Genomic DNA, 13,682 nt, shown 5'->3' with positions numbered 1-13,682 from the left:
GTTTTAGCAACCTGTAATGGTTTTAAAAGACCTATCCAACGATACCCCACACTACAAGTTGGATGAGAAAAAAAACACCCCCACTTTACGTTTATGGAACGATTTTATTTTTTATTGTACCATTTTGTCGGCATAGTTTACATATATCTTCGTGCAAAATTACGGCTTTCTAGCATTGATAAACCCTGAGAAAAGCCGCGGACGGACAGACAGACAGACAGGTGTAAAAAACAATAGGCAAACATAGTGTACAGTGCGGATTTGGCGAGCGCTTTATCAAAGTTGGCTTCATTGAAGTTTGTGGATCATAATTTTGCTAATTGCTTCATTAATTTTGCACAAAAACGATTAAACCACACAATCAGACAGTCACTATATTATAGTATCGAAGCTTTTATAAAACATCATTAAAATCGCAAACTTAAAGGATTCAAACGAAATATAGCTAGCCGTTGCTAGGCGTCTCGGTCGCCTTAGCAACGGCTAATAACGCCTAGCAACCAAAAAACGCTGAAAAGACACGTTTCTTGTACGACGTCCCCCTTTAATTTGTAACTTTTTTTATTTTTAGTATTAGTTGTTATAGCGGCCACAGTACTACATAATCTGTGAAAATTTCAAGTGTCTAACTTTTACGGCTTAAGAGATAAAGCCCTGTGACAGACGGACGGACAGACAGACAGACTGCGGAGTCTCAGTAATAGGGTCCCGTTGGCATCCTTTGGGTACGGAACCCTAAAAATTGACAAATTTAATAATAATAATAATAATAAGCCCCTCACAAATCTAACTCCACGTCCGACACGACCATCAGTGTCACGTGAGGGGCGGACATTGGCAGCTATGTATATAGCTCTATACTTACCAATGGCTTACGGAGCACTAGTAGCGAGACGTAAGTATGAAAGCAGGACAAAAGAGAAACATACTACCCCAGGCGGGTACCAGCGGAGGAGACGATGCTGGAGAATCCCGCCCCGAGCGCCGCATCACGCGTAGCTCGAGCCGCTCCGCGTATTCTGGGGGGAGCAATGTACCGCTACCTAGGTCAACTCGGCTAGCGAAAGCAGCTGATATCATTTCACGATCATCATCACCAATCTCATCGACCCATAGCACATTTGAATCACCCAACTCATCGCCACACCCCTTTGACTCCCTATCGCCTTCCGATACGACATCTTTATCTTCAATGTCAGTAGATGTTGTCCAGGAGGCAAACGCCATCAGCCCTGGACCCGCTACGGGCAACTGTCGCGCGCGAAAAAAGTGGACTATTGAAATGAACAAGTTCATCTGGCGCACTTATCTTCATATTACCGAATTAGAAACAAAAACAAAGGGCTACCTTGACACATTATACGCACAGTTTAACGAACAGTTTCCGGAAATGAATGTATCTAAGCAACGAATAGGAGATCAACGTAGGGCCATTATAAGGAATAAGATGCTATCAAAAGACACTTTAGACATCATAAGAGAGGAAGTAACTTTACAACTCACACACTCACATACAAACCTTACACAACAGTCACAGACATCAAATAACTCCCAGTCAAGAACGCGAATAATATGGACGGATGAAATTAACGAAGCTATAATAAGAGCATATTACACGATCACGAATTTAGAGTCAAACACTACAGCATACCGCAGACAACTACACAAAGAAATAACAGAAAAATTTTCAGAACTATCACATGTCTCAGAACAAAGAATTGCTGACCAAAGACGAATAATTATAGCAAACAACCGCTTGCCAGACCAAAAACTACAAAAAATACGAGATGAGGTACAACAACAGCTTAATACACAAGACGCTTCCATCACTCAAATCACCGACTCAGACAATGTGAACCATGAAAATAACTCTGCAATAGAAAACCTACAGACAGAACCTGACCCCCAAAATACAAGGAACCACGAAATTATTGAACCAGTTGATGCAAACAACGAACTTGCTCAAAATATAACAAAAACATTTGAAACTACAATGGAAAGATTCAAAACTACTGATCCAACACAAAGACCATACATACCGAAACAAAAAACCTCCAAAAAACTTAGCTATATTATTAACTACATCAACACAAACATTCTACCCAAATACACGTCCGAGGAGGACAGTTACATAGTGACGCAAACATTAATATATTGTTCAGCTTACACTACTGCTTCCTGTAACGGCACAAAATTCAAACACACGAACTCATCCCCAGAACAAAGTAATGATATTAGACCAGCGTGGCAGAAAAGATTAGAAACAAAAATAAGTAATTTAAGGAAAGACATTGGCAGGTTAACACACTACATACAGGGCTTCACGGGGGCAAGACTATCGGCATGTGTTGAAGACATAAAAAAGAGACATCGACAGCACTCTCAGCACGAGGAGCTCAATACAACTAACGAGCAATTTCTTGATACACTGAAACAAAAGCTGAATGCAGCCAAGGCAAGGCTTAATAGATACCTAAATTGTACACGCAGGAAGAAACAAAACACACAATTTAGTAATAACGAAAAACAGTTTTACAGGCAACTAACGATAGACACACAACACAAGAGTACACACAACACCTTACACACTGTCTCACCTGACGCTGAAAATTTTCATCAATTTTGGTCAAATATATGGGGCAACCCAATAGAACATAATAAAACTGCTGAATGGATTCATGCTGATGAACAGCTCCTGAACGACGTCCCTCTGATGCAGTTCGAATATATACCAATAGACACATTTGTTAGAGTTATAAAAAAAACACATAACTGGAAAGCACCTGGTACTGATCATATACACAACTACTGGTATAAGAAACTTACCACACTACATCCCACACTACACAAACATATAAATAACTTCATAGAGTCGCCCAGCACTATGCCTGAATTTCTCACTCAGGGTATCACTTACATGTTACCAAAAGATAATGACCGACTAAACCCAGCTAAATACCGACCAATAACATGTTTGCAAACAATCTACAAAATACTCACGTCTTGTCTTACAGAACTTATATACCAACACGTAACAGAACACAATTTACTAGCAGAAGAACAGAAAGGTTGCCGCAAGAACAGCCAAGGATGTAAGGAACAGCTCATCATTGACTCGGTTGCGATGAAATCAGCAATTAATCATAAACAAAACATTACCACTATGTATATAGACTACCGAAAAGCCTTCGACTCTGTGCCCCACAGCTGGCTTATACAAATACTGCACCATTACAAAATTAACCCAACAATAATTACCTTTCTGAAAGACACAATGCAACACTGGAAAACAAAACTTAAATTAGTCGATTTTCCCACACCAATACAAACTACAGACATATACATTAAACGTGGCATTTTCCAAGGAGACGCATTGAGCCCCCTTTGGTTTTGCCTCGCTCTTAATCCTCTCTCAAATATGCTGAACCGACATGTCAACGGATTCCCAATATCACATGATCAAAATTACACAACATTAACACACCTTATGTACATGGATGATATTAAACTATACAGTTCCGATACAGAAGCATTACACCAGCTCGCAGACATCACGCAAATGTTCTCCAAAGATATCTGTATGGAATTCGGTATTGACAAGTGCAAGACGTTGTCTGTCCAGCAGGGAGCTGTTGTGCAGGATGACTATGCGCTTGACAATGGCGACCTCATCTTATCAATGGATGAAGACACTCCATATAGATATCTAGGATTCCAACAATCACAGCAAATTCACCAAAAGGAAACTAAAACAGATTTAATAAAAAAATTCAAACACAGACTAAATGCAATCCTCCGGTCACAATTAAATTCTCGCAACATGATTAAAGCAGTTAACACTTACGCAATACCAATTCTCACGTACAGTTTTGGCATAATAAACTGGTCGAAAACCGATCTCCAAAAACTGCAATGCATAATCAGCAAGTTAATGACTTCACATCGTAAATATCATCCACGATCATGTGTACAACGATTAACTCTTCCGCGAAACCAAGGCGGCCGAGGTCTAATAGATATCATTAACTTGCATAACAAACAGATAACAAACCTTAGACAATTCTTTTATAGACGAGCACACGATTCCATCTTACACACATCAGTCACACACGCTGACATACGGCTTACCCCTCTTAACCTACACAACACAAACAAGCAGCGCAACGAGCACATCACGGACACAAAACAAAAAATCAACGCATGGCAGCGTAAGTCTCTCCACGGAAGACATTACAACGACCTGCAGCAACCACATGTCGACAACGTAGCGTCGAACGCTTGGTTGCGTCGGGGTGAACTCTTCCCAGAGACTGAAGCTTTCTTAATGGCTATCCAAGACCAAGTGATAAACACCAAAAACTACCAGAAGTACATCATCCGCAGACCAGGATCAGACCACTGTCGACACTGTCACGCTAGCTCAGAAACAATCCAACACATCACCGGCGCTTGCCGCTCCATAGCTCAGACTGACTACAAACACCGACATGACCAAGTAGCAGCAATAGTTCACCAGTACCTAGCATCCCAGTTCAAACTAATAACAGAGAAAGTCCCATACTACAAATACAAGCCCCAGACAGTTCTAGAAAACGGTGACTACAAAATATATTGGGACCGAACCATCATGACTGATAAAACGATTCACTGCAATAGACCAGACATCACTATTTTAAATAAGAGAGAAAAGTTAGTATATTTAATTGACATTGCCATCTGCAACACACATAACCTACAAAATACCCACACAGAAAAAATAGCTAAGTACACCGATCTCTCCATAGAAATTAAAACACAGTGGCAAGTCCGCACCGTTAAAACAATTCCCATCATTCTCTCCACAACAGGTGTCATACCGAAAACACTCCATGAGAGCCTCCGGGCACTCAATATGCACTCAGCCACATACACTCTATTACAAAAAGCAGTCATCTTAAACACTTGCCGCATAGTACGCAAATTCCTTTCTATATAATACACAGTTAGAATTAGAAATTAGTGTGGTACATATTTTAAAGCACTTGGCTTAGGCCCGTGCAACATTTTACCTCCTAATAGGAGAGATAACGAAAAGTTAAACACAAATAATAATAATAATAATAAATTTATTTGTAAACACATGGCTTATCTATTTACATTGGAATGTCCGTCAGACCCCGAACTAGGCTGAGCCTGTATCTCGGGGCCTAGCAGAAAATAATAATAAATAAAATAATAGATAATTTGGAAAGAAAGTCCTTATGTGGCGGGCTATTTGCTCTTGTGGCCTAAAAACTACGTCTTTTTTGCAACCGAAACTTTTGGTGGCGACATTTATAGAAAAGAATGAATTCAAAAACTTTGCTTCCCGTTTATCGAAAACATATATGGTTCCCCCTTTATAGAATAAATATAAAATAAATATCAAGGGACACTTGACACCAATTGACCTAGTCCCAAACTAAGCAAAGCTTGTATTATGGACACTAGGCAACGGATAAACATAGGTACTTATATAGATAGATAGAGAGAGATAGAGATAGATAGAGAGACCCGAGAACAAACATTCGTATTATTCATATAAATATCTGCACCGGCCGGGATTCGAAACCGGGACCTCAAGCTTCGTCAGGTTCTCTAACCACTTAGCCATCCGGTCGTTATTTTGGCCTAATCTAGCAACTGCACACTATGCCGGCCAGACCGTGGATCTATTTAGACCACACAGTTAAAAGACACTTAAGAAAGGATGGCCAAGAAGCTAAAACATTGGTAGAGTTCAAAAAATTTGGTTTGCAGCTTATCGAAAAGTGACAAATAGAGACGTGCAAGCAGTATGCGTCGAGTTCGCCCATACCTGGTGGTTTTTTTTTCAACATAAATAATTTAATTTTCAGTAGCATTTTATAGTGATAATTAAAAAAAACGTGAGTAGAGCTGTTTTTTACTGTCCGTTTAGTAAATTAAACAGTCCTTAATAATTTTAATGAACCCTTAATAAGATATCCATTGATTTGGAAATTCAACCTTATTTATTTAGTAATAAGTTACATTATTCATTTTAATTATTGAAAATACTACTAGCTTTAAAAATATTCTTTGCCAAGTATGTACCTATTCGATAGCTGCTTTTGATTCTGTGTTAGTACTATGCTCCAATAAACGGGGCCTTATTAAGGGTTAATATGAAATCTCCATTATTTACCTAAGTACCTATCTTATATTTACATGCTATGCCATGTTCCATTTTACTTTTTTCTAAGCAGAACAGTAAAGTCCCCATCAAATCAAGCCGTCAAATTCTTGAGTCTCAGAAACTCATTCGCCCAAGTACTGTCTTAGAATAGGTAGGTACTGTACTAACTGTAAAACTCCTTAATGTTCGTTCGTATAGTACTGGCAACCTATTTCCATTTTTAAATATTTTAACAGCGAACGGGCGCAAGGGAGTTAGAGAAGATTTGTTGATTCACAATATAACTGATTATAAAAGTATTAAACACAGTTTTCTTTTAAATAGTGATTTATTAGGATAGTGGACCGTCTGTCCACTACAGTACCTACCATAGAAGGTGGAGTAAGTAACTACTCCATTATACGAGTATCCGGATTAGAATGTCATAATTGTTCACTACGAGGCCTTAATCGTGAAACCAATACCAATTACATTCGCATAGCAGAGTTATTAAATTTGCTTCAGCTTCGCATTAATTTCAGGTTACCTGGGGTAACCCTAGGGGCCCTCGTATTTGGAGTAGGTAAGACACAACTAACCTAATCTTTACGTAAAAAGTAATTTCCTCACGTTTCAAATGGGCTGCAATTTTTACATCTGTGAAAATATCATTCCAAAAATTTATCTAAATTTGAAATAGATACAGTCGAGTCGAGTTCCTATACTTTTAAGCCAAAATTTTGTCAAAAACATGTGAACACGACTCTATTGTTAACGGACGGCGTAGAAGCATGTTCAGATATTTCTGATTGATTTTTGCTGAAAAGTATATGAAAGAATTCGATTGAATAAATAGTTAAGTGTATACCTAGCTCAAATTTTATTTTCGACTAAACAAAATTTTTATTCGAGTTGTTGCTTGGTAGCATCCAGAGATATTTACTACTTCCAAGCGGTAATTTTCGAGATGTGATTGCGAATTTTTTCCCCGATTATATAAAAGGGTATTCACCTTCTCTTCCTTGACGGCCCTGGCCTGCTTCTTCAGAGCGTCATGCGCAGAACGGGACCCGCGGTCAATGAAGACCGTTCCCCACATCCAGGCGGCTGTCCCAAATGGCACCATGTACTGCATTGTGCGCTTCGATATCACCGTGCAGCGTGCCATCAGCGGCCAAAGAACTGCCAGCACTGCAAGCAAAAGCGTAAAGGGGTTAAGTTTGGATTAGGTATGTTCGTTGTAGGTACGTACCTACAACGAACATAGTCTTAGGCTACGTAGGCACTATACGGCTAACCGCGCAGTTTAGCGCGCTCTCTCTTTCTCAAGGGATATTTTGAAGAGGGACGGAATTTAACATTTATTCATGACGACGCGACGCGGAAAAAATAAATAATGCTAATGTCACGACTCACGAAATACACACGCACAAACGTCACGCCTGTATTCCCAAATGGGGTAGGCAGAGCACACAAAACGTTACCGCAAGGCTACTACGAAAGTCGAAACTCGAAGTTCGTGTTGTGCGGTCCCTCTGACACTTACACTGTTTAATACGAGTACGAGAGAGACCGCACGACACGAACTTCGAGTTTCGAGTTTCGGAGTAGCCCTGCCGCTTCGGAGCCACTTTTAGCAATTTTAGGTTTTAAGAAGTTTGATAAAACGGTACATTAGTGAGGTTGCTAGCCTGTCGCCTACGAAACTCACGAAATAGGTAGTCTTACGAACAGCACTGATCTTCCTTTGGGACCACCTTTAGGTCATACATTGAAAATACATTAATACAAAGTGAAACGGATAAGACTCAACCGATAGTCTCAGTAACTCTGGCTACGTTCAATTTTGGCAAAAGCAGACATTTGAATGACGATTATAAATAGGTATCTACTAAAAGTCTAAAGTCATGACTGTTGCATACTTTTATCAAATACCTGCTGCGTTAGGTAAGTATAGGTACATCTGATTTATACCAATTCATACATATACATGCAAAGTATTTAATTATTGAATCCGCAAAGTATTATTTAACATAACGTAGCTGGTAGAGTAACTAGGAGAGCAAAAATAAAATTATTGTCAGCTCAAATTCAACTGTAGCCTAATCTACAGTCAATATCAAATGCCTACATTGGAGCAGCCAATAGTAAAACACGTCGGCAACCACTCTACCGTAAAGCAGCATACTTTGTATATTAAATATGTCGCCCTTTATCGCGTCCGTATGCTTATTTACACAACTTCTATAATAACGTTGAAACTTATTTCCTTCTGATAAAGTTGAAAACGAGGGCACAGTATTTGAAATAGTTCAGTTTAGAGGCTCTCGCGATTTTAGCGCAATTGGTGTGGTTTAAATACTTAGGCTATTATTGTACAGCCGTCCTGTGGGGTTCTCCACAGATTGTTTTATAATAATCCCCAATAATTAATAACAGTGCTTCTGTTCGCTCTATTCGTGCCAACTCTTGTGAAACGATCAGAGCAATAATTACGAACATTATGGTAAAATTAACGAAAACCCGTTTCCTGTCATTGCCATACATCCGCAAAGCAAAAATACTTCCAGTAGCTAAAAACGCGCTAAAGAACAGATTTAGCTCATAAATAACCTTCAGAATAATGTAATTATGAATGAACAAATTTAAAAACATAAATATTTTATAAATCATTTACCAAATAGATCGAGGCAGCTCTGGTGGTTTAAAAGCACAACAGTGCCCCTCGAGTTGTCTACGTTCTCCAACCCTCGCACCGTAAACCGCATCCCGAGAAGTCTCGCTGAGTACCTCAAGAGCGCCGCGGGAAGTCTGAAGACATAACGCGGTAAGTGGTTATATTTCAATAAGTATGCAGGGAAGTATGTTAAACTTAATTCAGAGCCACGGTAAGTGAGACGCCGTAAACTGTGAAGTCACACCTTACAATGTTCATCGCTAATTGTTACCAAGGCTACGCTTCGCTCTCTACCCACGTCTTAGATCCAAACCATTTACACCCTCCACTTGCCCTATTTTTCTCGCTTCTTAGTTATTTCGTTAACATTAATTCGTTTTTAAAGAATATAAAAGTCTATCAAGAATAATTACTGGAGTAGACGCATTAACTTAAATAGTTCTATCAGGCCACATTTTTAATTTTCATTAAATTTTTATGGAATAATCGAGAAAAACTAAAGAAAATGCAACCATTGCCAGCTCAGCAGGTATTAACGCTCAATGTCAACTGCTCGTCACCTTTTACAAAAGATTGCTCTTTCCGATGCAGCTATTTGAGGAGTTTCTTGGAGCATCACCATCTGTTCCATCCATACTAATATTATAAATGCGAAAGTGTGTGTTTGTATGTTTGTCCGTCTTTCACGTCGAAACGAAGCGACGGGTCGACGTGTTTTTGGCATAGAGATAGTTTATGGGCCAGAGAGTGACATAGGCTACTTTTTATCCCGGAAAAATGCACAGTTTCCGAGAGAACAGCGCGCGATAACCGAATTCCGCGCGGGCGAAGCCGCGGGCAAAAGCTAGTTTCACCATAAGCATTTCGAAGATCATCAATTTAGCAACAATAACAATTGTGTCAATGTTATTCAATCTCAACCCGTGAAATACTTGTTATATAGTAGAGTCATTTCAGTGACCGATTGTGGTCTTCCTTTTCACCAAATGATAATTTCTAAGAGCAAATGCACGAGTTACTACTAAATATAACCAAACCACCATAAGTGTCACTACAATATTTGAAGAAATCCCTCAATTTCCTTAGATCACACACACACACACACACATTAGATTCTGACTTGCTGACAGTTGGACATATTTGGAAATATTCCCATTCCAACGAAAAAAAAACAAATCGGTTGATGATTGACGGAATTCTGAGTGAGCTGGCTAACTTAAAGAAAAAAACCCGTCCAGAGCGTGTCGAACACGCCCGAAATAGGGTTCCGTAGCCATTACGAAAAAATTAAGAACTATTTTCTAAGGACTTCGTATTTTGTACGGAATAAGTTATATTTTATAGGTACCTACCTACCTTAGGCTGCTATTTACTTTTAAACTACTAATAATTCTCAAAAAACTTAACCGTTATAGTTTTCCTTTGTAAGTTTGATATACTTACAACCATCTGAATATTTTCAAATTTTTCCACCCACCGGTTTAGATTTTAGAGGGGGGGACGCTCGATTTTAATGAAAATTTGCACTTTAAAGTTGAATATTTTACAAACAAATCACTTAATCGAAAAATCGTTTTAGCAACCCCCTAATGGTTTTAAAAACCTAGCTAACGATACCCGCTAGAGAAAAAAAATCACCCCCACTTTACGTCTATTTATTTATATATTTATTTGATAAATTGATAAATTTGAAGTCGCTTTAAAATTGTGCTCGGAGGGAAGCCAAAAATAGTGCCAATGTAGCCTGCAGTTGTTGTGACGTTCCAAAATAAAACACAGCTTACGAGTATGCTAATAAGTTTGAATGAAGAGAACAGTAATTTATTGTACTTTTACTTACAATGCGTTCTTTGGACTGAATGGTCTAAGCAGCATAAGCGGGAGTGGGGCTGACGAGAACACCAGCGCCGCTGCCATGAAAAATACGTACTGAAAAAAAAAATCGGTTACAATAAAAAGAAAAACTAACAAATTGCATAACGATCCACGCATAATGTAGAATTTCGTACAACACCAATTTGCGGCAAGCTTTGATTTCCGCGCAGCGAATTTTTCACGTCCTGAAAACTCTAAAATCTTAATCGGTGGGTGAAAAAATTTTAAATTTACTATTATTTTTATCAAACTTACAAGGAAAACTATAACGGTCAAGTTTTCTTGAGAATTATTAGTAGTTTAGGAGTAAATATTATAGCAGCCTAAAATATAAAATATAGCTAACCTTGGAATATTCCGTACAAAATACGAAATCCTTAGAAAAATATAACTTATTTTTTTCGTAACGGGTACGGAACCCTATTTCGGGCGTGTCCGACACGCTCTTGGCCGGTTTTTCCTTTATTTATTATTTTTTACTATTGTACCTTTTTTGTCAAACTTAAAGCCTAAAATTGCTAAAAGTAGCTCCGAAGCGGTAACGTTTTGCTATATTTGCTGTATGTTAGTCTGTAAGGTATTTAGTGTATGGGCCAAGTTGCCCGAAATAAATGGATTAATTATTATTATAAGATACTAGCTGTTGCCCACAACTCCGCCCGCGTAAAAGTATGAAAAATAGTTTACGTCCTGTTCTCAGACCTACCGAACCGAGGGGAATATACACAAAAAAAAAACATAAAAATCGGTCAAGTCGTTTCGGAGGAGTTTCGTCATAAACATTGTGACCCGAAAATTTTAAATATTAGAAAGTTAATTGATTATTTATACTTGGTTTGGATAGGTATTTAACTAAATGTAAACAAACTTCAGCTGCCTAATTTGGTACATTCAAGGATTTTAATCATTTTACTTATTTATAACAGTTCTTTGAGTATTTATCTAGAACGGAGAGGGTATCGCTCACCGGTTGCTAATCGTTTTTTCTGTCAAAACTCGCGGGGAGGGGGCGACGCACTTTTTACATCTAATGAAAAAAGCACAATGTTTGTACACACGCACACAAACCGAATTCATAAACACAATAGTAACTTGCATACACACGGTAAAAAAACTTCTTGTCTGGACGTCACACATAGACAACAAAGTAAAAACAGTTAGAGCTGGGGCCATATCGATAAGAATGTCGAGCATTCAATCGTTCATACATTCAGTCATTCATTAAATCCTATAAATTTAAATAGAAAATAAGATTGCTATATTGAGGTTTTATAAGTGTTTAGAGCTTTTCTAATGAAAACTGATTCTAGGCTTTATCAAAAGCTTAATATACAGCAACATTTTTACATAGGTACATGATATCTTTGGATAGTTATGTTCATTATTCGTATAGCATAGGTATGAAAAGTATTACAACAGGTACCGAATTAATCACATTGTCTAGTTATCTCTTTATATGATCTAGTAAATATTAGATAAAAGTAATAAAACAACATTTATAAGGGGTTTAATAAACTTTTACTTCAAAACAAGAAAAAACACCGTCCATAAAGTGGCGAGGGCTGGATGGAAGCTCATAATACCGTCTTTCAGGCGGAATGCAGGGGAATTATAATGGCAACAACAGCGATTGACACCAGAAAGATACAGGATTTCCTCATCCGTATATTTTCAGATAGAGGTATTTTGGAAACCTATAACAAGTAAATACCAACGCAACTCCGTTTTATTATAATAACCCTGAAAATGCGAGACCATGATATAATAAATCATTCACTTATTCATTCACTCAATAGTTTATCGATAGTGGAAATATGTGTGTCCCCTCTCTAGAATTGTATCGGAGACAATCGGTGTGGCCATTAATCAAGTTGGTAAAAATGGCCAATATTACTTGTGGTCGATGAGATGATTGAGATGGCAATTAAATAAAATAATTTTGATTAAATCGTTCCAAAAAATAATACGTAAAAGTCAATTTATTAAATAACGAATAAAAAACAAAACTGCGATTCATGTCTAGTAAAATAAAAATAACAATAAAAATAGTGATTAATAGCCACTTTCACATCAAACGTAAACACTTATTTGATTATAGGGACAGATAATAAATATGTAATAGCTTAAATAGGTAGGTACTGTTATCACACAAAACATATGTCGGAGTTGACCATGATGCTACATAACGCTAGTAACACCATAATAGCCACAAGTATTGCTGCGGCAGAATCTCGGTATAGAGCAGTGAAACACTGGATCAAGCGATACTACTACACGTAAGATAATTTCTTGGTATGCGTCTGTCTCAAGCTCGCTCTAGTGTCACTGCTCTATAACGAGACACTGGCGAAGCAACACTTGTGGCTGTTAAAAGTCTTACTTGCGTCATATAGCACTATACTCTATGGGCTATACTCCAACAAATAAATAAAATCGTTCATTCAATAAATTCCATAACTCAACAGCACTCGAACGAGACGAAAAAAATGTCGGCGTCTGGCCTTAAAGTTTACAAAGGCGATTTCGATCAAATAAATAATTTGATAAACGTATAATTCATAATAGCAATCAAAAATTAAATTAGTCTATACTAGGTACATAAAAATCTTAAAATGCCAAATTGGCCACGTTTATAAAAATTTGGCCACACTGGCCATCAATAATATTATTATAAACTTATCATATTTTCACCAATAATTACGTAGGAAATACTTTCCGATGAAAAGTTACGTTTTATTTTTGTAGACTCGACGTGTCAGACCTTTTATTAAGCTCAAAAACACTGCATCCAGTCATTTTTGTCGGAGCTCTGTTCACTGACAGTGACAAGTACGGTTCCGAAATGTCACGAGAGGCGAGAGAAACAGTTTTATTAAACGAGTATACCCGGCGGGTTCATACCTTTTGGCAGAGGGGAAATGCGCTTCAAGGCTGCTCCGTTCTAGATAAATACTCAAAGATAACAGTTATACAAAC

General features: G+C 37.9%; 1 protein-coding gene across 3 annotated transcripts in view; it reads right to left on the bottom strand.

Moving 5' to 3' along the window:
* Positions 1-13,682, bottom strand: part of Agpat2 (1-Acylglycerol-3-phosphate O-acyltransferase 2) — a 60,833-nt gene that overhangs the window by 3,981 nt on the left and 43,170 nt on the right. For all 3 annotated transcript variants that reach the window (XM_074086335.1, XM_074086350.1, XM_074086342.1), the window contains 3 exons: positions 10,672-10,760; positions 8,832-8,965; positions 7,167-7,345 (listed from right to left, as the gene is read on the bottom strand). In XM_074086335.1, the coding sequence (XP_073942436.1) occupies positions 7,167-7,345; positions 8,832-8,965; positions 10,672-10,760 (402 nt within the window). The remainder of the gene's footprint in view (positions 1-7,166; positions 7,346-8,831; positions 8,966-10,671; positions 10,761-13,682) is intronic.

This window comes from Choristoneura fumiferana, chromosome Z (assembly GCF_025370935.1).
Source record: "Choristoneura fumiferana chromosome Z, NRCan_CFum_1, whole genome shotgun sequence".
In the NCBI taxonomy this organism is placed as follows: Eukaryota; Metazoa; Arthropoda; class Insecta; order Lepidoptera; family Tortricidae; genus Choristoneura; species Choristoneura fumiferana.
The sequence above is the reverse complement of the archived record's forward strand: the minus strand, read 5'-3'. Positions and strand labels throughout refer to the sequence as shown.